At 49.9% G+C, this 25,219-nt stretch overlaps 1 protein-coding gene and 1 long non-coding RNA gene across 3 annotated transcripts in view; both read right to left on the reverse strand.

Annotated features, from left to right (window-relative positions):
* Positions 1 to 425: 425 nt before the first annotated feature.
* ST3GAL2 (ST3 beta-galactoside alpha-2,3-sialyltransferase 2) overlaps positions 426 to 25,219 on the reverse strand; it is a 50,298-nt gene continuing 25,504 nt past the window's right edge. For both annotated transcript variants that reach the window (XM_047710959.1, XM_047710958.1), the window contains 6 exons: positions 16,609 to 18,007; positions 13,337 to 13,530; positions 8,062 to 8,241; positions 4,100 to 4,145; positions 3,695 to 3,814; positions 426 to 2,886 (listed from right to left, as the gene is read on the reverse strand). In XM_047710959.1, the coding sequence (XP_047566915.1) occupies positions 2,713 to 2,886; positions 3,695 to 3,814; positions 4,100 to 4,145; positions 8,062 to 8,241; positions 13,337 to 13,530; positions 16,609 to 16,947 (1,053 nt within the window). In that variant the 5' untranslated portion in view covers positions 16,948 to 18,007 and the 3' untranslated portion in view covers positions 426 to 2,712. The remainder of the gene's footprint in view (positions 2,887 to 3,694; positions 3,815 to 4,099; positions 4,146 to 8,061; positions 8,242 to 13,336; positions 13,531 to 16,608; positions 18,008 to 25,219) is intronic.
* Positions 8,898 to 10,808, reverse strand: LOC125089104 (uncharacterized). The gene is made up of 2 exons (XR_007123857.1): positions 9,808 to 10,808; positions 8,898 to 9,590 (listed from the first exon to the last, which is right to left on the reverse strand). It is a non-coding gene; the product is annotated as an uncharacterized LOC125089104 (long non-coding RNA).

Genomic DNA, 25,219 nt, shown 5'->3' on the forward strand with positions numbered 1-25,219 from the left:
GCTAGTTCAAATAGCTACTATGGGGTGAATTGTAATTCAACTGGCCACCTGTGTGGGACCTAGCATGACTGTGCAGTTTTCTCTGTGTGTTGCAATCTCACTGGCCACCCGTGTGTGGCCAGGCTCAACCACATGGCCTTTGCTCTATAAAAGTCCGTCTGTAAGGCAGGGAGGGGTCGCCCTCTCTGTAAGAGGTGGCCCAGGACGGTCGGTTTAATTCTCGATGCTTGGCGAGAAATAAAGCTTTACTCGACCTTTGCTTTGAATCCGTCTTGTTCCTTTGATTACGGACCCAACAGGAGTCATTCTTTTCCTTCTTCCTACGTTCCACTCGATGTTCTGAGTCATTACGCAGTCACAGCTCCCCAGTGACAGAGAGGCCTTCTTTCCACAATCGGACCCATTTCAGAATAGACAAATGACTATATGTTTTTTTTGTTCTTTTTAATTCAGAAAGAGAGAGAAAGGGAAGAAAATTAAAAAACAAACAAACAAAAACATTTGTTTAAATAACTATTGCAGAAAAGGAGATCTGGGCTGGATGCTGGGACCTACCTCTTCCAGAAAGGGGATTTATTAATGTTTAAACAAAACAAAACAAGAAGAAAAAGGAACAAAAGGAAATAAATTATTCTGCTCAATACTGTTTGGCATAATTGCATCGTTTTTTCATCTTCTAAACACTCCGAACAGCCTCTCCAGGAAGCACTGAGATGAGACTGGCAAGAATGGGTGGTGCCTTGACTCTCTAAAGGGGGGGGGGGGGGGGCTGAAAGATGCATTCTGCTATAGGCCCCCCAAATCCACCCTCACTCTCTACTCCTTGTACTTCTGCAATTGGGAAGGAACAGACTCAGGCTAAGTTTTCAATATATTAACTTTAGGGGTGCCCACTGCCCTGCCCCAATCCTCCTCTAAAATACTCCTCTGCATTACCGTTTCCCCAGCCGGCCGCAGGAACTACACCAACGGCTAGGAGGCTGCTTGGTGGTATCAGCTCACTAAGATAAAGGGTGGTATTTGTGTTCCTCACTGTTGGGAAGGGGGATCCTATTAGTGGTTTGGAAGCTTCACAGAAGCCCTTTCCCCTCCTCTGAGAAACTTCCCCAACCTCAAAGGGTGAGAATACCATCAGCAGCTTCCTCTGGGAGTTAAGCTGGGTTCAGTTATGCAAGTAGCTTCCAGGTGTAACCCTTGTTAGCATCTCTGCCCTTCTAGAGCTGGAAATGGAAAATGGGTTAGAGCCAGGAGGCAGGAAGTGAGCATGGGGAAGGGAACGCATGGGGAGGAGAGGAGGCATGCAGGCGGGCAAGTCTACTCCTCCCCAGCTAGAATCCCAACTATTTGCATGGCCAGCTTAAAATTTTAAAAGAATCTTTGTTGGTCAGCCATCCCTAGTAACCTCAAGTTAATTAAATTAGGAGACCAAAGCAAATTTCACCCCCAAGCAAGAGGTTTCCTACTCCTCTTTGGGGTGATGGGTGAAGAAAAAAGGTGCATGCACCAGGCAGCTGGGCTCCCCAACTCCAGCCTTCTTTCCTACGTGTCGCTTCCAATCCCTAGAGCCGGCCAAGGACGAGTGAGTGGGGGGTAGGGGGTGGAGAAGCAGCAGTGCCCCCCCAATCCCAGGGCAAGTTTTGATTTCTTTTCCAGGACAAGTAGGCTGGTGAGGAGGCCCAGGGCCAAGGGAGAGACACTAAAAAAGTTGTGGGTGAACAGTAAGGGGCCGAGAGTACACGAGAGTGAGAAGCACCTTACATCTGAAGTGACGGGGCTTCCTTGTCCCCTGCCCTGTTCCTTACACCTGTGTTCCAGAGTTAGGCCCTAGGCAAATTCCGCCCCCTAGCAAGAGGTGAATACAGTTTTAGTATTCTGGTGAGATGTTCAATGCCCTGGTAAGAAAGGCCATTCCATAGGGTGGCCAAAGGTGGGGATGGGGAGAAGGGAGGATGAGAGGACCCACACGTCACTGCATTTCTTTGGTGGGTTTACACTCACCCATGTGAGCCTGACAGGTAAAGGAAATACGGGGTCCCAAATTCTCTGAGGCCTGAAGCGGTTTGAGAGGGCTCTAGCTTTTCCCCTGGGATGAAAGCGCGCTCCCTGGAAACCACCTGATCTCCCCTAGACCACCAGAAGAACGGCCAACGCCCCTCGGCGCACCCCGAGGTCACGAGGGACGCCCGGCAAAGGGAAGCCCAGCAGCCGTTGCCCCCGGCCGAGTAAGGCCGACAGGCAACAGACAGTCTTCCTGCAGAGCCGGAGGAAAGAACTTGGCTGAGGCCAAACCAACCACACTACTCCTTTAAAAAGCATGAAATAAAATCCTACCCAAAGCATAAGGAAGTGGGGATTCAGCGGCCGCCGGCCCGCCTCCGAAGGCCATCGATTGGAAGAGACGGGTCCAGCGCCGGAAGTTCTCCTTGAGTCGCATGATTGGTTGGGAGAGTCTCCGCTCCGACTGCAGCGCTGATTGGGTGCCAGGCCCGGGCCAGCCCCCAGAGCCTCCTGATTGGCAGGGGACAGCCGGGCCCTTGCCGGACTTGCAGCATGATTGGTCCGGACCGCGTCCGCGTCGCCCCCAGCCTGGAGATGCCCGAAGGGGCGCCGCGCTCTGGCCGAGGCCGCCGCCCTCGGGCTGGCCCAGAGTCCCGGCCGGGACCGCGCGCCGCCGCGTCGCGGCTGGCCAAAAGGGTCACGGTGAGGCCGGGCTCAGTTGCCTCGGTAGACCTCGATCTTGCTGGCCTTGGCCAGCATGTCGATGATGTGGGCCTCGAAGTCGGCGTCGTGCACTCCCGTCTTCCGGAACTCCCCCGCGTACCGGTTATTCTCCCAGTAGTGGTGCCAGTTGCCCCGGCTGTCGGCCCCGAACCCGTACACGTTCACCTGCAGGGGAGGGCAGCGCACGTCACCCCGCGTCGGGGACCGGGAGAGCCTCGGGTCGTTGATGGGCCGCGGCTACACGACCGCGGCCGGTTAGCAGAGCGCGGGAGGCACCGGGAGGAGGACCGAACAGCCGGGCTTGGAGCTAAGGACACCGCCCCGGGAAGACAGCTGCTCCCTTTCGGTTCTTCCGCCCGGCTCCCTGCACCAGGACCCTCAGTCTAGGGCTAGGACAGCTCTCCAAGCTTGCTACCATACCTTCTGATTTTGGTTTTGGGGTACTTTTGGAGTACTTTTCAGTGTTCCAGTACCACACATTCATTTACTGGCAGAAGTGTGTGTGCTGGGCCTGGGCCTGAGCACCGCGGAGCATGGCACAGCAGCCCGGTTGCTAGTGAGAAGCGGCCCCTTGAACGACTGGCCTCCAGGGTTAACACAGGGCAGGCCTGGCGCCCACAGCTATGGCAGACCATCCGCTGGAACTTAACTACATTGTTTCCTTTCTATTTATATTTCTGATTATTTGTTTTCTTTATGGCAAGTAATAACCAATTATGGTGGTAGGAGTCTATTTCCTTTTTAAATAAATTTAACTTTCCACTGAAATGATTTCAGGTTTGGTAAAATCATGGACATAGTGACTCTGGGAAATGAAGATGTATACTTTACAGCCTAGAAGTGGGGAAAATCAGAGCCACTTGGTTTCTGCCTACAAAAACGCATTTCCCTTGCTCTTACCACTTAGTAAGAAGGACTGACTCCCTCTGCTCCACGGGTATCCCTATTTTACCCCTAACAGTGGGCTACCCACCTCATCACACACATGCAGGGCAAAGAAGAGCACCAGCATCCCTGTGGAAGGGTACCGCCCGTGATGCTCTGTCCACCGGTCATGGATGTACTTGAAGAAGGCTGGGTTATAGATCTGAACCTGGGAGGAGAAAAGGGAACAGATACATGAGAGGCTTTGGGGGCCTGAAGACTCAGGTCAGGCTCTGAGCAGCTTCTGCCAGTTCCTCCTGTTTGTCCATGTTCCCTGGTTCCTATGGCCTCTGAGGGGGTCAGGCATACCAGCAGGTTGGGGGGGGGGGTACTCTAAAGTTCTGGAAGGGCACTGGGGATATACCTGAGCCACCAGACCGGGCACACCATGAGTCAAGTCTGCACTGTTTCCAATGAGATGGGCATGAAGAAGGGGGAGGAGGAGGGAGCTTACCTTTTCTTTGTCCACTCGAAGGAAGGACTTCACTGGCGCATAGGTGCTTCAAGCAGAGAGAAAGATAACATTTAGATGATCCCTGGGATCTGGAAAGGCTCAGAGATGCCTTTCTATCCTCCCAGGCTTGAGTGATGACAACCTTACAAAAGATCCCTGCCTCCAGACTGCTTCCCATAGCACATCTCTGCAGTACCTTGCTCAGAAACCTTCAGAAGCTACTCATGTCCTTCAGGAGAAAATGAGGATGTTTTAGACAAACACTAGGGTCTTCCAATATCCAGCCGCAACTTTTCCTTCCACGACACTCAGTTGCGAACTCCCCCACTTGATTTAGCCAATCATTTTATGCCCACTGCGTCCCTGTCTTACTTGTGACCATGATGACCCTCTCGCTACTATCCTCACATTTGGCACAAATCCCTCCTTTCCAATTAGTCAGCCATATAATCTATACTCCTTTTCTAACTATTATGGGACTTAAATTCAATGGCACTTATTTTAGCCCTTATGTCTCCCAAACATAAGATAATGTCTAAGAAATGGTAACTTATATTTCTGTGTTTAAAAAATATGTGGTGGGGTGCCTGGTGGCTCAGTTGGATAAGTGTCTGACCTTGGCTCCGGTCATGATCTCAGGGTCCAATGATCCAGCCTCAGGTCAGGCTCTGTGCTCAGCAGGGAGTCTGCTTGTCCCTCCCTACCCCCCCACTCCCCCACCTCTCCGCTCATCCTCCCTTTGTCTCAAATAAATAAATAAATAAATTTTTAAGATTTTATTTATTTATTTGGCAGAGATCACAGTAGGCAGAGAGGCAGGCAGGGTGCGGGGACAGGAAGCAGGCTCCCTGCTGAACAGAGAGCCTGATGCGGGGCTTGATCCCAGGACCCTGAGATCATGACCTGAGCCGAAGGCAGAGGCTTTAACCCACTGAGCCACCCAGGTGCCCCTCAAATAAATAAAATCTTTTTTTAGAAAATGTGGTGGCAGGGCCACCTGGATGGCACAGTTAATTAAGTGTCTGACTCTTGGTTTCAGAACAGGTTGTTATCTCAGGGTTGTGAGATCAACACCTGTGTCAGGCTCTCACTCAGCGCAGACCCTGCTTGAGTTTCTCCCTCTCCCTCTCCCTCTGCTCCTCCCACTTGTGCTCTCTCTAATAAATAAATCTTTTTTTTTTTTTTTTAAGATTTTATTTATTTATTTGACAGACAGAGATCACAAGGAGGCAGAGAGGCAGGCAGAGAGAGAGGAGGAAGCAGGCTCCCTGCTGAGCAGAGAGCCCGATGCGGGGCTCGATCCCAGGACCCTGAGATCATGACCTGAGCCGAAGGCAGCGGCTTAACCCACTGAGCCACCCAGGCGCCCCTAAATAAATCTTTTTAAAAAAAGATTTAAAAAATGTGATAGCAGGCAAAAGGTAGAAACAGCCTAATTGTCCACTGATGGGTGAATGGATAAATAAAATATGCTATATCCACATAATGGAATATATCCAGCTTTTATTTTTTTTATTTATTTTTTTTTTAAAGATTTTTTTATTTATTTGTCAGAGAAAGAGTGAGAGAGAGCGAGCACAGGCAGACAGAATGGCAGGCAGAGGCAAAGGGAGAAGCAGGCTCCCCGCCGAGCAAGGAGCCTGATGTGGGACTCGATCCCATGACGCTGGGATCATGACCTGAGCCGAAGGCAGCTGCCTAACCAACTGAGCCACCCAGGCGTTCCTATATCCAGCTTTTAAAAGGAATGAAATCCTCTACATGCTACAACATGGATAAACCCTGAAAACATTATGCTAAGTGAAATAAACCAGACACAAAAGGAGAAACACAATGATTCCACTTACATGAAGTACTTACAACAGTCAAATCATAGACACAGAAAGACTAGTGGTTATCAGGGGCTTAGAGAGTGGAGGAAATGGGGAATTATGATTTAATAGGTATAATTTCCATTTGAAATTCTGAAGAAGTTCTGAAGACGGATAAGGTGATGTTTGCACAACAAAGAAAATGTACTTAATACATTTTACTACTGGACTGTGTGGTTAAAATACATTTTATGTTATATACAGTTTTTTTTTTTTTTGGCTTATTTATATTTTTGGTGGAGGATGTGGGCAGTGACCTGAGAAAGCTAATTTTTTTTTTTTTTTTTATTGATTTGACAGAGAGAGATCACAAGTAGACAGAGAGGCAGGCAGAGAGAGAGAGAGGGAAGCAGGCTCCCTGCCGAGCAGAGAGCCCGATGCGGGACTCGATCCCAGGACCCTGAGATCATGACCTGAGCCGAAGGCAGCAGCTTAACCCACTGAGCCACCCAGGCGCCCCGAGAAAGCTAATTTTTACTTATTTTTGCTTTTTAAGTAATCTCTACACCCAACATGGGACTTGAACTCATGACCCCAAGATCAAGAGTCACATGCTCCACCAACTGAGGCAGCCAAGTGCCCCATGTTATATACATCTTCACACACACACATACACACACACACAAACACGGTGATAGTAGGTTATTGGCTATTGCCTACGCCTTGAGGGTAGGGATGGAGAGAGTAAGGGTGATAGCTAAGGGATACAGAGGTATCTTTAGATCTTTAATCTTCTTTTTTAAGAAGATGAAAGAGGGGGCACCTGGGTGGCTCAGTGGGTTAAGCCTCTGCCTTCAGCTCGGGTCATGATCCCAGGGTCCCGGGATCGAGTCCCGCATCAGGCTCCCTACTCTGCAGGGAGCCTGCTTCTGCCTCTCTCTCTCTGCCTGCCTCTCTCCCTACTTGTGATCTCTGTCTGTTAAATAAATAAATAAAATATTTAAAAAAAAAGAAGAAGAAGATGAAAGAGTTCTAAAATAAATTCTGATGGTTATACAACACTATATTTAATAAAAGCCACTGACTTGTATACTTTTAATATGCGAACTGTGTGGCATGTGAATTTTTTTAAAAAGATTTTATTTATTTATTTGACAGAGAGAGAGAGAGATCACAAGTAGGCAGAGCGGCAGGCAGAGAGAGAGAGGGGGAAGCAGGCTCCCGCTGAGCAGAGAGCCCAATGTGAGGCTCGATCCTACGACCCTGGGATCATGACCTGAGCTGAAGGCAGAGGCTTAACCCACTGAGCCACCCAGGCGCCCCATGGCATGTGAATTTTATCTCAATAAAGCTGTTTAAAAAAATCCTTGGTGGGGCGCCTGGATGGCTCGGTGGGTTAAAGCCTCTGCCTTCGGCTCAGGTCATGGTCTCAGGGTCCTGGGATCAAGCCCCGCATCGGGCTCTCTGCTCAGTGGGGAGCCTGCCTCCTCCTCTCTCTCTGCCTACTTGTGCTCTCTGTCAAATAAATAAATAAAATCTTTAAAAAAAAAAAAACTTGGTGATGAAACTAACGTTAACATGTATGTCAATTATACTTCAATTTTTGAAAAAGGGGGGGAGGGGCCCTGGGTGCCTCAGTCAGTTAAGTGTCTGCCTTCGACTTAGGTCATGATCCCAGGGTCCTGGGATCAAGTCCGGCATCGGGCTCCCTGCTTGCCAGGGAGCCTCCTTCTCCCTCTGCCTGCTACTCCCCTGGCTTGTGTTCTCTCTATCTCTCTGACAAATAAAAAAATAAAATCTTAGAAAAGAGAGAAAGGAAGAAAGGAAGGAAGGAAGGAAGGAAGTTGGTGAATTGAATTTCCTGAGGTTCCCAGCAACTGCCTCTACAGAAAACTCTCAGATGGCAGAGTTCCCACAGTCAGGAGCCACTTCCTGGAAAGGAGACCAAAATCTTTCCTCGCCTTTCTACTACCAGTATGCCCGCTGTGACTATGCAGGAAGTGACACTGAACAGGGATGGCTTCCCTCTTCACCAGTCCCTCTTGGTCAAAATATTCAGTTAAAAGAATTCTCAGAGCCAATCCCTGGGAAGAGTCCTCTCAAAATGCTCCTGTCTCCCCTATTCCACTCCCAGTCCGCAGAGTGACTTACAATCGGATCTGCCCCGTGGACAAAGCGCTGGCAATCCACAGGAGGTCCAGGGCTTTGAAGGGCACCAACACAAAGCTGACGTTGGCGGGCAGGTTCTTGGCACTCTCGGGGTACATGAAATGGTGGGTGGTTCGGCTGCCAACATCCTGCTCAAAGCCCACGGTTGGCGCCTGATTCATCCTGCAGGGACAAGAGGGTAACATGAGAAGAAGCCGCCATGGAAACCAGTGCAAGATTTTTAGAAGATGATTTGGTACTAGCCATCGAAAATGTAAACGGGTGTACACTGTGACCCAGCAGTTCCATCTCTCCATATCCTACAGAAATGGTGGCCTAAGTCTGCAAAGACATGTGTACAAAGATATTCACTGTATTAATTTTTCGAGTTGTGAAAAGGAGAATTTAACAATAAAGACCAGTCAGTACATTGTGGCACACTCATATACGAAATACCATGGAGCCATGAGAATGAGTGGAGCGGATCTACGTGTGCTGGTAAGAAATAAGTCCAGCGAAAAAACCACGTGGTGTGAGGTGTCCATCCCCTTTCTTTCCTTTTAATGTGTATCTTCTGAATACTGCTCTGTGCTGCAGGAGGGAGGGAATTAACAATACACAAAAGGAAAACTTAAAATTAAATAGTGTGGTATGAATTTTTTATATACAAATGTAACAAAATCTGGAAGAGTACTAAAACTGGTAACAAAGGTTACTCTTGGGAAATGGGATGAGGAGGGATAATTCATCTTTCAGGGTATACATTTCTGGGTCCGCCCCCCCCCCCCCCCATTAATAAGCACATATTACTCTTGTGCCTTTTTTTTTTTTTTTTTTTAAAGAAAAGAACAGCCTTCTACAGCTTCAACCTTCCCTGGCTGTTCTGTCCTCTTTCCTAGAAGACAGTAGAAGCACGGTAAGAAGTTGCAGTGTTCCCTCAGTCCCGGGGCTGGATGACAGTCTCTACAGCGCCAGGCCCATGCCCTCTGTCCTTGTACTTCACCTTCTTATCTGTCTTTTTGTTCCAAGGCCAAGGGGGATGCCGGAGTTCTGACAGCACCCACCTCAGCTGTCCCCTGGTGAGGTGCAGTGTGGCTCTGTCTCTCCCATGCTGCTATGGAAGGACTCAGAAACCCAGAGCAGGCTCGCCACCCTCCTGGGTATAACAAGCCAAGAAGGCTTCTACTTTCTTCCAAACAGTGCAAAACACAGGATCAATAAAATCAAAGCTCCCTCTTTTGCAGAGCATCTTCAAAACAGGTGATACAGCTGTGTGATACACAAAACAGGTGATACACAAGTGTGTCTGTCTTTTCTGCTGTGATCATTTATGAGAACATTCCTGTCTCGCGTGGACCACCGTGCAGAATCATGACTACCCAGGGAGATGGCCACAGCCTTGCCTTCCAATGGCAACAAAGGGACCTGGGAGAGAGGGAATCAAGTCTCCAGGTGTTTTCCCTGCTTTTTATGCCTATCCATAAAACGTGTCCTTACAGTGGCTGGCACCACTAGCTGGGCTGGGTAAAGACCTCCTGTGATTGGGGCGCCTGGGTGGCTCAGCGGGTTGAGGCCTCTGCCTTCAGCTCGGGTCGTGATCCCCGGGGTCCTGGGATCAAGCCCCGCATCGGGCTCTCTGCTCGGCGGATAGCCTGTTTCCCTCTCTCTCTCTCTCTGCCTGCCTCTCTGCCTACTTGTGATCTCTGTCTGTGAAATGAATAAATAAAATCTTAAAAAAAAAAAAAAGACCTCCTGTGACACTGGGGCTCCCACAATGCCTTCCTCCTGCCCATCTCTCACTGATGGCACGATGCAGTGCAAGCATGTCCAGAATGCCCCCCCGCCCCACCGCTGGTCACATTGCTGTACCTCCTCTCTGCTTCCCTTCCCTTCAGGGACTAGAGACTCTCTGGGGCTGGGAAGCCATAAAGCCTAAGAGTGGCCTGATTAGGAACTAGAGGGTGAGTCTTTGTTCTTGGCCACTTCTGTTCTAGTCTGGTTCAAGCAGAAGCCTAGAATCTTCTCTGCAGGACTGTATTATGGCTTCTATTTCTTTAGGTTAACTGCTGCAGTGCCGCCTGTCTTGGTGCCCCTCTGTTCTGGTCTTTAGAGTTCAGAGATATTGTCTGTTGGAAGAGCCTAGAAGTATCTTTCCCATGTATTAGTAACCATTGGCTGGGGCTTGTATAGCTCTGCACACAGCACTAGTATGTCCTGTGGTCACCATAGCTACAGTCTGGCTCTGTCTTCTGCCACATCAGCCCTGGGGTCTGTAAGGAACAGAGCAGTTTGGAGAGAAAGCCTTAACAGGGATGATGTTTCTCAGCTGCCTGGGGTATGTAAGGGGGTAGCAGGAGGCAGAAGACTTGGGTGGGTGACACTCAAGTTGGCTGGGCCTGGACTGGTTAGGAGCTGGGGTCAAAGTTCACTCTGGTGAGTACCTCAGAAACAAACCTCACCTCACGTGAAGTGCAGAGGCCAAATTGGTCCCACAGATCAGAGGGCTGCAAGTGCCCAGGCTGGCCTCTGAAGACACCCACCGGCCCCCCATCTGTCTTTCCCACTGCATCTGCAGCCTCAGTTTTGACAAAGTCCTGTCTTAGACCTGTCAGGCAGCATCACTGCCTCCAGCTCCCTTGGTCCCTTCCATTTGCTGGGCAGGCACCAGCTTTCAGAAGTCTGGGAATGAATGGAGAAACAGGTCCAAAAAGATGTTTCAGGGGGCGCCTGGGTGGCTCTGTGGGTTAAGCCTCTGCCTTCGGCTCAGGTCATGATCTCAGGGTCCTGGGATTGAACCCTGCATCGGGTTCTCTGCTCTGCGGGGAGCCTGCTTCCCTCTCTCTCTGCCTGCCTCTCTGCCTACTTGTGATCTCTGTCTGTCAAATAAGTAAATAAAATTAAAAAAAAAAAAAAAAAAAAGATGTTTCAGAGCCTCCAAGGTAGAAGGTAGGCGCAGGGCATGCTTTTGAAGACAGGATTTTGTGTCGAGGCTCTGATTCATTCTGGAGAAGCCAAGCCCTGGAAAGGGGCCCGAGCAGGATGGAGGATAAACTACATCTCCATGACTCAGGGGAACAGCATTCTAGGAGTCTGTCTGTTCCTGGTTCCCTCCACCCGCCAAAGAAGCACCTGAGGAAAGCAGCACAGGAAAGGCGGATGTGGATTCGTCCTTAGGGTCTGGTATCTGCTTGCCTTGTCTCTTTCATTCATTCACGTATTTCTGGTGAGCCTACAGTCTGCCCAGTGCTTGTTTTAGGAGTTGTGGATATATCTGCTGGTTGGCTGAGCAGGACCAGCTCAACTCCATTTGGAGTCACCAGCAGGGCTCAGAAGACACAGAAGAGGAGGAGGCAGCTGGGGAGTGGCACAGGGAAGTATGGGTAGAGCCATCATCTCACTGTCATCTAGCTCAGTGGGGTCTTACGTTGGTCCTGCTTCCGTGGAGCAGGGAGGCTTCCCCATGGGTTCCAAAACCAAGACATGCCTATAAGCAAAGAGTCAACTCCACTACCACCTAGCAAAAAGCCAATTCACTCTGGGTCAGCCCTTCCACAAAGCAATTTTGGGGTCCAGTCCAAAACGCACATCTCCGAACCTGGTCCAGGTAAGGGAACCTCTGTAAATTCCTCTTGGCAGCCTGGCCTGATCGGGTGCCAGCCAGGTGTCATAGGAGCCAAGCCTTTCTGGCAGCTTCCATGGACCCTGGAGCCTCCCAGCCATCACCAACATGCACAGTGAAAGCACCCACTTGGTACAGGCGGGAGGGCAGGGGCAGCAGGCGTTTCAGGCACTCAACAGCATTTCCCTGGGCTTTCCAAGGGTCCCAAGGCTGCAGGGGAGTGTGGACGTCTCATTCCCCACTTGTTGTCTGGGTGGAGGGAACTCCCTCTCCAGCAACCAGCTTGCCGCCCTCATGCTGGGAGCGCCAGCAGCTGGAGGATGGAGAGAATCTCAGGTGCCTCTGGGCTTCTGGATGAGGCCTAGCATCCCTCCTCTCCCCCACCCCCCACCATTCTCAACATGAGAAAGGTTTCTCCTTTCGCAAGGAACGGTGAAAGCCTCAGAGACATACTGCTGCCTTGGTGTTGCTATGGTAACAGCAACAGTTTCTAAGACAAAGCCCTTCCTTCTGCCTCCTGGGGAACCTGGTCTTTCTGCAACAGCTCATCCTAAGAGATGCTTTGTGAAAACTGGGCATTTTCAGCATCTTCACTCTTAAGGCGCTTCTTCCACCAAGGAGTGGGATGGAAAGACCCCCACTGTGGCATTTCCTGTACCCAAGTCAGGGAGGAAGTCAGAAAACACAAGTTCAGGAGCAGAATGAGCAGCCCATGTTCAAGTTACAAGTCTACCATCTAGGGGCACCTGGGTGGTTCAGTCAGTTAACTGTTCGACTCTTGATCTCAGCTCAAGTCTTAACCTCAGGGTCATGAGTTCAAGCCCCGTGTTGGGCTCCACACTAGGCTTGGAGCCTATTTAAAACAAAACAGGGGCGCCTGGGTGGCTCAGTGGGTTGAAGCCTCTGCCTTTGGCTCATGTCATGATCTCAGGGTCCTGGGATCGAGCCCTGCATCGGGCTCTCTGCTCAGCAGGGAGCCTGCTTCCTCCTCTCTCTCTCTGCTTGCCTCTCTGCCTACTTGTGATCTCTCTCTGTGTGTGAAATAAATTTTAAAAATCTTTAAAAAGCAAAATAAAACAAAACAAAACAAAAAACAAATCCACCATCTAGTCCCTGTTCACCTCCAGACTCATAGCTCTGTGTCTTTGAAATGAACGCCCTCCCAACCCCTCTCCTTTCCTCAAGGCTGGGCACAGATGTCCGTTAAATAATCTAAACCTTATGAAATAAAGGTGAGGGATAGCAGCCCAGAGCAAGCACTGAGCAGTTCCTTTTCCTGCCCAGGACCTCTGTCTTCCATGAGTCTGCCAGAAGGAATCATCTGTGGCTATTAATCAAGACTCTAGTGTAGGCCATCACTTTTGGTCCAGCACTGAGGGGATCGGGCTAGAACTCTGGTGGGAGTTTTCACCAGAAAACAGCCAGGACTCTACTCTCAGCTCTTTCAGGAGGAGTTCAGAGCTAGAAACTGAGTGCTGGCCTCGAGCAAAGTATACGATGGGGATTCTGCCTCCCCATCTACCCAATGAACAAGAGAGAGACCTGGCATCAGAGACTCACAGCAGCGGGTGACTCCTCCACTGCAGACAAGGCTAAGGAAGCCAGTCCCTCCTTCTGGAGGCCGGTTCTGGGCCCACCCTTGGGCGCCCCGGGGCTCACCTCATGATGAAGTTGTGCCCATCCACATCTGGACCATAGCCAGAGCCCCGCAGGTTACCCGAGTTCCCCACGACAGCGCAGCGCCGGCACTGGTGGGGGTCCCGGAAACGGTATGGGTTCTCGCCTGGTACTATCTGGAACAGCTTCTCCAGCACCTCATTGGTGTTGTGTGACTTGAACTGTGGCTGCAGCATCTGTCAACACAAGGGGAGAAGGAAGGTGAGGGGATTATGCAAGCAGGGAGGGATATTCCTGCCCACCTGCCTGCCCTCACTTTCCAGTCTCAGTCAGGGAGCGAAATCGTCTCAGCATTGAGGATGTTCCCCTTCTCCACACTAGCAGTGTCCCTTTCTCAGACTGGTACCCTGCTCATCAGGAGCGATCTAATGCACTGGAGGGGGTTTGGGGGGCTCAAGCGGTACTGCAAAGCAGAGAAACTTCCTGGGCTTGTCATGCCTGCAGATGCCCCTGCTTTGCTGTCCTCTCAGGGAAGCTACAAGTCACCTGTGAGTCATTCCGAGGTGTGGTTAACGTGAAAAACCCTGTCAAGTTTGGGGGCTCATTCCGAACCAGCCTACAGAGAGCGCCCCTGGGACTCAGCCGGAGGGCTCAGGGTTACAAAAGCTGCATATGAGACAATATCCACCCAAGAAAGGCAGGTACCCACCCCCCTCCCCAGAGCTGGGGAGGAGGAGGAGGGAAGGCAGTGATGTACAAAAATTCCTTCCAAGTCAGGATGGCTGGAATGAAACTGGTTCCCTGAGCTTCCCACCACCAGTGACCATGAAAGACAATGACATAAAGCTGGGGCAGCCCTCAGATGCCTACACGCCAGGCAAGGAAAGCTCAGAGGGAAGCATCAGATGGGCCTATGGCAAACAGGAGGCCCCAGCAAAAACGAGTGACATCAGCCAACTGTTGCCATGTATTGTGAGCCCAAAAAGACCAAATTTTCCAGTTTTTTGAGAAGCTGAAAATATACATTTCATGTGAAATATCCTAATTCCTAAACATTGGCAATGAATGCAAGTATTTTAAAAATATTGAGCAAAAAAGGGGCGCCTGGGTGACTGAGTTTGTTGAACGGCCGATTTGATTTCAGCTCAAGTCATGATCTCAGGGTCCTGGGATTGAGCCCCATGTCAGATTCTGTACTACATGCAGAGTCTACCCCAGATTATCTTTCTTTTTCTCCCTCTTCCCCTCCCCCTGCTCTCATGCACTCTATAAATAAATAAAATCTTTACAATTTTTTTTTAAAGATTTTACTTATTTATTTGGCAGACAGAGATCACAAGCCGGCAGAGAGGCAGGCAGAGAGAGAGAGAGGAGGAAGCAGGCTTCCCGCGGAGCAGAGAGCCCGATGAAGGGCTCGATCCCAGCACCCTGGGACCATGACCTGAGCTGAAGGCAGAGGCTTTAACCCACTGAGCCACCCAGGTGCCCCTACAATTTTTTTTTTTTTTTTTTTTTTTTTTTTTATGAACATGCTGGACTTGTCCCACAGGCCACAAATCAGTAAGGTAGAAACCAAGGAATATGCTCTATAGGGGACTCATGGGGGGCTTAGTCAGTTAAGCATCTGGCTCTTGGTTTCCGCTCAGGTCATGATCTCAGGGTTATGAGACTGAGCCCAACATTGGGCTCTGCACTGGGCGTAGAGTCTACTTAAGTTTCTCTCTCTCCTTCTGCCCCTCTCTCCTCCCTCTCTTAAAAGAAAATGCTCTGTGGTATGAGCCATAACACGGGGGTTGTGACTGAGCAGCAGGTGCTCAGGGGACAGAATAAATGAAAGAGAAGGGGTGGGCCTGCTTCTCTAACCACAGGAAAGGCTCTTAAGAACAAGGACAAAACTGAATGTGGAAGGGAAGCCCAGCTCTGAGACAAGCATTTCTAAGTTCACAGCAAAAGGGGGTGACTGTGGGGAGCAGGAGAGACGTGGCTTCTGCTGCCTCCTGGCCAAGGAATGTGCTTGGTGCTTAAACTACCTCTGAGTGCCATTCCTAAGCGGAAGGCATCTCGGCCCCCATCCATGGGTCTACCTCTGCCTAGCATCCTGTTTTGGCTCTAGATGGCCACCACAGAGACCTAGGACCTTGGGCAAACTCTGTGCACTATCTAAACACTGATTTTCCCCACAAAATGAAGGCTGTGACTATGATTAACAGTCAGAACCCTTCAAGGGCTCTGGGCTGTCACAGGATGGGCCTGTGGAGTTCCTGGTGACCCTTGCTTTGTAGACCTCCCCATTCTTAGGGACTTGGGCAGTCTGGGTCAGGAAGTGGGATCTGTAAGTTGTTCTGATAAGCCTGATCACATGAGCTCATTCTTACTGCCTCCCTGAATGTGACAAAAATGGGGAGTCATCATTCACCCCACCTGCCAGGTGGGGAAACCAGGAGCCATGAGCTGCCTCCCAAGCCCCCCACTGGGGAATGCAGGCAGCCTGTGGGCCCCTGGGATAAGTATTGACACTGTTCCACCTGACATGTGGCAACCAGATGGCCCTGGTGGAGCCTGGGGAGTGGTGCTCCAGAGATGATAGGGATGAAAGGGAATTAAAAGCAACAGAAAAGTGACAGGATCCAGAAGAGCAGGGAGGCATGGGCACAACTGTCCCTTCATCCCCTCCCCTTCATCTTCCTTATCACCCAGAGGAAATGACAATGTTTTCTTATTCCCAGCCCAGAAGAAAGTCTCTTCCAGTAATTGTAAAAAAAAAAAAAAAAAAAGAGTGGCCCTCACAGTGTTTAAAATTATTGTAAGCCAACATTCACAAATTGGGATAGTTAGCAAGAAACTGTGGACTTCTGGGTTCTCTTAAAGGGTCAGAAGATGCAGCAGTGGCGGGGTGGGGGGTCACACCTCTGCAAGAGGGGCTGCAGCTGAGATAGGCTGTGTCCTTTATCAAAAGCAGACCCTCTCCCTGCCATGGCCTTGACCTCTCACCATCTTCTTCCTTGGGGCCTGTTTCTGTGTGCCCTCCCAGGCCTACTAGGGATGCCTCATCTCTGCTTGGCCCCTACAGGCATTAGAAAACAGTTCTCCCTCCTTCCAGGTCACAGCTTGCTCTGCCTTTCAGAATCTCTGACCCCAGTAGATGGCTCTGGTCAAGTGGACCTAATACTTTGTCAGGGCTCTGGAGGCCAGAGGACAGATAGCCCAAATCCCAGCGCTGGGGGGGCAGGGTTGGAAGAGTGACTCCCAGACAGGGGTGCAGATCCCTGGAGATGGGGCAGCAAAGGGTAGGCAGGAGGTGCCGCAGCTCTCACCATCCACCACCTCTGGACATCTGGAGGCAGATCCATGTTCTCTCGGGTCCACACGGGGGAAATGTTGCTGTTGAAGTGACTATCGAACCAGTCAGAGGCGCCAGTGTCACCCATGCAGCGGCGGCAGGCACAGCTCTTGCCAGCGAGCCCCTCCTTGCTGAGGCGCTGCAGGCCAGCATAGCCGGGCACCAGCTTCACCCGGTGGGTCCCGCCCAGGACCCCCGAGTCCAGGTAGGGCAAGGTGGCCATGCTGTGATGGGAGTAGGTGAAGAGCAGCGACATGATGAACACCAGCAGGAAGGCCACGGAGAGGAACCACACCCGCAGCGAGCACTTCATGGTTTGGCGCCTCGGGGGGGCTAGACCACCAGCCTGGGGGGCGGGCGGGTGTCACCGTGGCCACTCCTTCCCCAGCCCGCTGAGGGGCCAGCCACAGCGGAGCCTGCCTCTTCTGGCACCACGTGCAAAGGGCATAGGGACACGTGCTGAGGAGGGGACAGAGGCAGGGGTCCCTTACCACACCCTCCCTCAATGTAAGGAGAAAGCACAGTGGGGCAGGAGTGGCTCCCCTGTCCCTGAGCCAGTCGGGTGCCGGCTTATGGCTTCATCGGGTCTCTCTGTCACTAGCTGGGCCACAGAGGCTCTGACTCTCCTGCTGCCCTGAAGAGGGGGAGGTCAGTCCATCCCAGCCCTCTAGTCCCTTGGGGTTGCTGGCTGCCAGCTCTGGGGGGCCCCCTCTTTGGTGGCTCGAAATGGTCCAGTCTGGAGCATTCGGGGTCCTTGTGGTTCATGAGCAGACACGGAGGCGGCCCCTCGTCCCCTGCAGTGGGGAAACCCTAAAACCCCAATCACAGCAGAGAGCACATGGGCTTCAAACAGCCTGGATTCCATCCGAGAGTCCTCCCCAGCGCAGCTGGCCCTCCTGGCCCAATCCCTCCACCAGAGGAGGGAACAAGGCCCCAGTCCTGCGAGAAGAAACCCAAGAAGCGCTGTGGCTGTTGGAAAACTCTGCCGTAGAGACCAAGATCCTCCTTGCACTAGGTTCTGCCCTTCCACTTCCCATTCGAGGTGCTGGGCCCCTCTGGTGGTCACAGCCCCAAATGTGGTTAGAGGGTGGTTCGCAGAGCTCCTGTTCCTGCTGGGAGGTGCTCCAGCGCCTGGGAAGAGCTGCAGCTCAGCAGGAACCTGCTTCCAGCGCCGTCTGGGTCAGCTGAACTCAGGCTGAGCTCCCTGCCAGGGCCCAGCCCTCCTCGGTGCTGCCGGCCCAGCCTCGCAGGCAGGCTGCTCTGCCCATCCCCAGTCCCCTGAGGGCTGCTGTCCCGCTGTTAGCTCGTGCTAGCAGTAATCCCCTGGCAGGTTCCCCCTCACTCGTCAGGCGCCAGGCTGCCGCAGCATGACCCTGAAATTGCAGAGAGGAAAAGTAGCATGCAGATAAATGGCACACACACACATAGGCTCTCCCCCCAGCCCTGCCCCCAAGTCCCAGAGGGGACACAGCTAGCAGTCGAGGAGACACCCACTTAACCAAAGGGTGGACAAAAGAAAGGGCTCTCCCCTCCACCACCACAGACAGCTCTCTGCTGGCTGCAGATGAAGAGATTAGCTCCCTCTCTCACTTATTACCCAGAAGGTAAACAAGGACATAAAGTGATTTCCCTGGAGTCCATGGGGACTCCCTGGAAGAACCGGGTTTAGAATGTTCCTAGTCCAGCTATGTGAGGTTAATTTCAGGTGAAACTGAAGAGAAATCGGCCCAGAGGAAGATTACAGGAGACTGCAGATATGACTCCCCACCCTGGGGCTCTCTACCCTCCGAGTGCTGGCAGTGCTGGCGACAAACTCCTCTGAGCAAGAGACAGGGTGGTGGAGGAGGGGTAGGCCTCTGTCCTGGGATCTGCCCCCTCCTCTCCTGGGTGTGGGCTCTAGATGAGGTATTTCTGGGTTAGCTCAGTGAAACATTAACAATCCTTCCGACCCTGGTATCAGGGAGAGAACCCGACTGGGTCAGGATGGGGAGGTGCTGGGCTCAGCGTCCCCACCAAACGGCCGACTGGACAGCTGCCTTCTTCTGTACCTTATGGATGAAATGGATGCCAGGGTCCCTGGGGGTATGGACAGTCTGAGGCTTTGCACTGTCCTGGTGGGCAAGAGCAGGGAGAAAGGGCTGGCAGTTTGGGGATGGGCCCTGAGAAAAGGAGTCTGAATCCATGCCGTGGGTAAGGGAGTCTGAGCCAGAGTCAGGGACAAGGCTGAGGGCGGAGGCCCTGGCTCCACGCCATGGGGATCACTTAAATCTGGCTGCCCGCCTATCCCCACCTGCTTTTCTCCAAATCCAGCTAGCCCCAGTTCTGATTTGGCCCCAGGGCCTCACAGCTCCTTGCTGAAAGCCCCAGCTCCAGCCAGCCCTTCCCGGGTTCTCTGTTCCTGGGTCCTCTGGCGGCTGCCTGCAGCTTCAGAGAAGGCATCTCAGACTCTGTGTTCAAGAACCTCAGCTGCCCCTTCCACTCGTGGCAGCTCAAATTTCTGGAGCCAAGCCAAAGCACAAAGCCATCGGGGAACAGAACTAGCATGTTCCAGTAAGGAGAACATTATTCTGGGTAGAGAAACAACACTTGCAGAAGTAGAGCAACTTGCCTAAGGTCACGGTCTTGGGAGTAGAGGTGAGATCTGTGTCCAGGTCTACCTGGTTCCAAAGCCTATGACTGGCCACGGCACAGAAAGAGGCCTGTGAGTTCTTTCAGCTACTAAAGGGCTTTGAGATGAGTGACAAGGAGACCCAGGAGCTGGTTCCCAGGGTCAAGAGTGAAGCTTTCCTCATTTGTGTCACTTACTGCAGATGTTTTACTGCACCCATTTGGAAGGCCAGACTCCAGGCATGGCCTTTGGCTGATAGTCTGTAAATAGGAAGCCAGGTCATTGTCTCTTCCCATTCTCCCTTTGTCCCTTTCTATACCCAACATCTAAGGAAAAGAACTTGGTTTTCCAGGTCCTGTGTCCTGTGGGAGGAGAGCCAACCACACGGCAAGTGGCTCAAGAAAGCAGTGACTTTCTGAAGAGCTTCTCCATGGAGACCTGGTTTCTGGTGGGCAGCCACTGAGACCACTGAAGGTGGGGGCTGGGCAGACGCTGGCACAGGAAGCTCCAAAGGAAATCTCTCCCCCACTAGGGAAGTCAGTAACCCCTTGGGATTCTAACTCAACGAAGGGGGCATCTGAGGTAACCAGCTGCTTTGTGGGGGAGAGGGAAAGCCCTAGTTTTGTCAGTGTGTTTGGGAAGAGCAAAGAAGTGGAGTAACCAGCAAAAGCCCTTGCTTTGTGAACCCCGTGGCCAAGCTGTTCCCGGAAGCTTGAGCAGCTCAACATGTGCTGAGGGCAGAGACACAGGGAGGAATCGTTGCTGAGACTAAGAAACATCAGAGGCTTCTAAACATGAACCCCAAATCCCAGAAGTCACCCAGTGCTGCCCCTTGTGGAGTGCTTTCGCACATCTTGTTTCCTCCAGTGGAATCCCGTGCCCTCCAGTTCCCCACGGCCTCATTCTGATTTCTCCCCTCGCAGCTGCCCTGATCATTCACGTTAAGCCCGTGCATGCACACACCCGTAAAAAAAAGCTGGAAGGAGGACACATACTTTGCTGCCCACAAGGGGAAGCAGGCCAGTCTTCTGGGGCCAACTGGCTGCTGGGGACTTGTTCATTCCACTGACTCTTAATGGGCCAGCGCTGGGCCAGAGGGACAGTGTGGGACGGGACACTCGAATCCTGTCCTCACAGAGCTTCTGGTTTAGGTGCAAATACAAAGGGAAATTACAGCGAGCCATGAGAGAAAACAAAAGAGTGAAAGAGTGCAAAGAGAATGAGCAGGTAACAAGCCTGACCTGTTACAACAGAGAAGAAGGTTCATGAAGCAGGCGAGGGTGGCGAGGGTGGCAGAGAGGAGGGCACAGAAGGCTGCGGGCCAGCCACAGAGGGCTTTGAGAGGATTAGGATTTATTAAGCATCTGAAGGCAGGGTTTTGAAGAGGGCTGTGTTGTGACCTGATTTACATTTTAAAATGGGCTCTCGGATGAGTTTTTAATTCTAGTATGGTTAACATAAAGTGTTACATTAGTTTCAGGTGTACAAAATACTGATTCAACAGTTCTGCACATCACCCCATGCTCATCAGGACAAGTCCACTCCTTAATCCCCATCACCTATTTTCCCCATCCCCGCACCCACCTCCCCTCTGGTAACCCTCTGTTTGTTCTCTAGAGCTCAGTCTGTTTTTTTGGTTTGCCTCTCTCTTTTTTTCCTTTGCTCCTTTGTTTTGTTTTTTAAAGCCCACATATGAGTGAGCTCATATGGTATTTGTCTTCTCTGACTTATTTCACTTAGCATTATCCTCTCCAGCTGCATCCATGTCATTGTAAATGGCAAGATTTCATTCTTTTCTACGGGTGAATAGTATTTTATTGTACATATACACCACATCTTTTTTAAACCACTCATTTATCAATGGACACTTGGGCTGCTTCCATAATTTGGCTATCGTCAATAATGCTGCAATAAACATAAGAGTGCTTGTATCCCTTTGAATTAGTGTTTTTATATTCTTTGGGAAAATACCTCGTAGTGAGATTGCTGGATCACAGCGTAGTTGTAATTTTAATTTTTTGAGGAAGCTTCATACTGTTTACCACAGTGGTTGCACAAGTTTGCATTCCCACCAATAGCGCATGAGGGATCCTTTTTCTCTACATCCTCACCAACACTTGTTGTTTCTCGTGGTTTTGGTTGTAGCCATTCTGACAGGTGTAAAAGGATAGCTTGTTGTAGTTTTGATTTGAATTTCCTTGATGATGACTGATGTCGATCATCTTTTCATGGGTCTGTTGGCCATCTGGATGTCTTCTTTGGAGAAATGACTGTTCAGGTCTTCTGCCCATTTTTTAAGCAGATTATTTGTTTATTGGGTTTTGATTTGTATAAGTTTTTTATATATTTTGGATACTAACCCTTTATTGTTATTTGTTATTTGCAAATATCTTCTCCTTTTCTGCAGGTTGCCTTTGGTTGTTGTTTTCTTTTTAAGATTTTATTTATTTATTTGACAGATCACAAGCAGGCAGAGATGCAGGCAGAGGCAGGGGGCGGCTGGGGAGTGGGGGGAAGCAGGCTCCCTGCTGAGCAGAGAGGCCCAATGCAGGGCTCAATCCCAGGACCCTGAGATCATGACCCGAGCTAAAGGCAGAGGCTTTAACCCACTGAGCCACCCAGGCACCCCTGCCTTTTAGTTTTGTTGACTGTGTCCTTTGTGCAGAAGCTTTTTATTTTGATGTAGTCCCAATAGTTTATTTTTGCTTTTATTTCCCTTGCCTCAGGAGATACATACAGAAAAATGTTGCTATGGCCAATGTCATAGACATTACTACCTGAGCTTTCTTCTAGGATTTTTATAGGAAAATTTTAAAGAAAGTAATAGTACTTGGGCGCCTGGGTGGTTCAGTGGGTTAATCCTCTGCCTTCGGCTCTGGTCATGATCTCAGGGTCCTACGATCGAACCCCGCATCTGGCTCTCTGCTCGGTGGGGAGCCTGCTTCCTCCTCTCTCTCTGCCTGCCTTTCTGCCTACTTGTGATCTCTGTCTATCAAATAAATAAATAAAATCTTTAAAAAATAAAAATAAAAAATAAAAACACTCACACACCTCTTTTGGGACAATAAATGTAGAGTGGGACAATAAATGCAGTAGATACTGCATTACTCCTTAATGTAGCTGGTGGAAACAACAGTTCAAGATAATTTGGCATTAGTTAATAAAGACAGACATAATATATGCCACTGGTGTTTTATGTTTTTTAAAAGAAAAATTAAAAACCATCTTTCCCACAGAAAACATGGTGTGGGAACAGACTCTGAGACTATAAAGTTCCCCCATCTGTCCCGGGCTAATTTATTTATGACTTCATTTGTGTGGACATCTTCAGAGATTAATCTTTCTCAGGTTTGGGTAGGAATGAATGGTTTCTCACTGAAAGGCTGAATATTTAGAATCACAAACAAATCCAGTGAGTTCAGCCTGCTTGTAATTCTAAGCAGATTTAAAGCTTAAGGTGAACCCTGACAACAGGTTAAGTATAGGGTCTCATTCCCCCCCCCAATCTCACCCCCACTTGGGACAATCTGTTTTTTTCCACTGGAGTTTAATTCATACATAATAAAATGCAGAGGTCTTTCAATGTAAAGCTTGATGAATTTTTAACTATGTGTACATTGGTGTAGCCCCCCATTTGAAAACAGAGAGCATTTCGATCACCTCAGAGAGTTAATTCCCTTGTGCTCCTTTCCAGGCAATACCTAGCAGTCCCCTGCTTTTCCGAGTTCTCTCACCATATATTATATTTACTTGCTCTTGAAATTCATGTAAACACATACCATGAACTCTTGTGTATGTGGCTTCTTTTGCTCAGTGCAATGTTATGGAGACTCGTTCATACCTTAGGTGTCTGTAGTCCGTTCTTTTCCACATTTGGACGTTTGAGTTGCTTCCGATTTGGAGTTGTTATGCATAAAACTGCCCTGAACTTCCTGTGTAAGTCTTTTTGTGGACACTTACTCTATTTCTCTTGGGTAAATACCCAGGAGTGGAATTACCGGGTAGGTGTTCACTAAACTTTACTAGAAATAAGCAAATAGTTTTCCCAAGTGGTTGGAGCATTTTACATTTCCACCAGTAATGTACAGGAGTTCAATTTCTTCCGTGTCCTTGACATTTTCTATTTTTAAAATTTTAAGGCCTTTCTGATAGGTGTGCAATCAACTCTAGTATTTCCACCACTAGGTACATAGGGAAACGTGCACCAAGAGACACACGAGGGTGTTGAAGACACCACTGGGTAAGAGCTGAAAACTGCCAACAGGAAAAAAATGAATGAACTCTAGTTTCAGGTATCAGTAGGGATGAATGTGTCCAAAAAACTATTATGTTGAGTTTGAGTAAGAAGAGTAAGTCATGGATGAATGTCAGTAGTAGGAGTTCACTAAAAGAAAGTATGCAAAGCTAAGTATATGTCTCTATACACAGAAGATAAAACAATGCAGAAAATTGAAGAAATGGTGTAAATTCAGGAATTCCTCTGGAGGGACAGGAAGGTAGATAAGATCAGGGAGGGGCCTATAGAGGCTTCAGAAGTACTGGGTAATGCATTACTCCTTAATCTAGCAGGTGGAAACAACAGTTCAAATTTTCATTCTTTAGAGTATATATATGATATAAGATTTCCAGACTAGTTAAATCCATACAGCAGACAGTGGTTGCCTAGAGTGGGAAGTTGCGGGGAGACAGGGAGTAGACTGCTAATGGGTTGGGCATTACCTTCTAGGTGATGAAATATTCTCAAATTGTTTGTGGTGATGGTTGCATAACCATGTGAATGGACTAAAACCCACTGAACCGTACACTTGAAATGGGTGAACTGTATGGTATGTGAGTGATAACTCAATGAAGGTGTTACCAAAGAAAAAGGAATGGGATAAAGTGGAATGGGGGAGTTAAGATGGGAGATTGTTTATATGCTAGTAGAGGGAAAAGTGAATGCTGCAGGAAAAAGAGAAGATAGTCAAGAAGCAAAATCCTGGGGCGCCTGGGTGGCTCAGTGGGTTAGGCCTCTGCCTTCGGCTCAGGTCATGATCCCAGGGTCCTGGGATCGAGCCCCACATCGGGCTCTCTGCTCAGCAGGGAACCTGCTTCCTCCTCTCTCTCTGCCTGCCTCTCTGCCTACTTGTGATCTCTGTCTGTCAAATAAATAAATAAAAATCTTAAAAAAAAAAAAAAAAGAAGCAAAATCCTTGGGACACCTGGGTGGCTGTCGTTTAAGTGTCTGCCTTCGGCTCAGGTCATGATCCTGGGGTCCTGGGATGGAGCCCCGCACGGGGCTGTCAGCTCAGTGGGGAGTCTGCTTCGCCCTCTCTCTCTCCCTCTGTATTCTCTCTCTCTCAAATAAATAAATAGAATCTTTAAAAAACAAAAAAACAAAAGCCTGGAGTAGTAAGAAGGGATGGGAGCCGGTGCCTACACGGGGAGGGTCTACCTGAGAAAGAGGCAAAGCAGAGTGTGGGGCACAGACACAGGGAGTGGCTGCATAGCAGGAAAATGAGGGTCTCTTTATTGTTGGGGTTGGAGACTGACAGAGATCAGATGTGAAACAGTCTTCAAGAGACAAAGGAATTCACAAGGGAAATTTGGTAGGTAGCAGAGCAATGCTGGGTCTTCTGACTGGTTTGTGGTCACAAATTTAGCAACTTTGGTGAGACTATTCAACAATACGTGTTCCCTGAATGGCTGGCCGAGCTTGAGATGCTGAGGTGAACAGAGGAGCTGGCGACCATAATCCAGAAGGTCAGGGGTAGCAAGGGCCTTGAATAATGGATGGTCTCTCTCCCCTAGAGCCTTCTACCAATCAAGGGATGCACGCTTGAGCAAGCAATGGAAGCTAAAGGGGGCTTTCAGCTCGAAGAGGAGAGGAAGAGAAGGCATATGGCATCGAGCACCAGAGGCTGCCCCAAAAGGAGAACGAGGTGAGAGAGACTGGCTTTTGGAGGGTAGGGCGGTTTTCGAGCCTTCCTCCGGTCAG

Source organism: Lutra lutra, chromosome 17 (assembly GCF_902655055.1).
Source record: "Lutra lutra chromosome 17, mLutLut1.2, whole genome shotgun sequence".
Classification (NCBI taxonomy): Eukaryota; Metazoa; Chordata; class Mammalia; order Carnivora; family Mustelidae; genus Lutra; species Lutra lutra.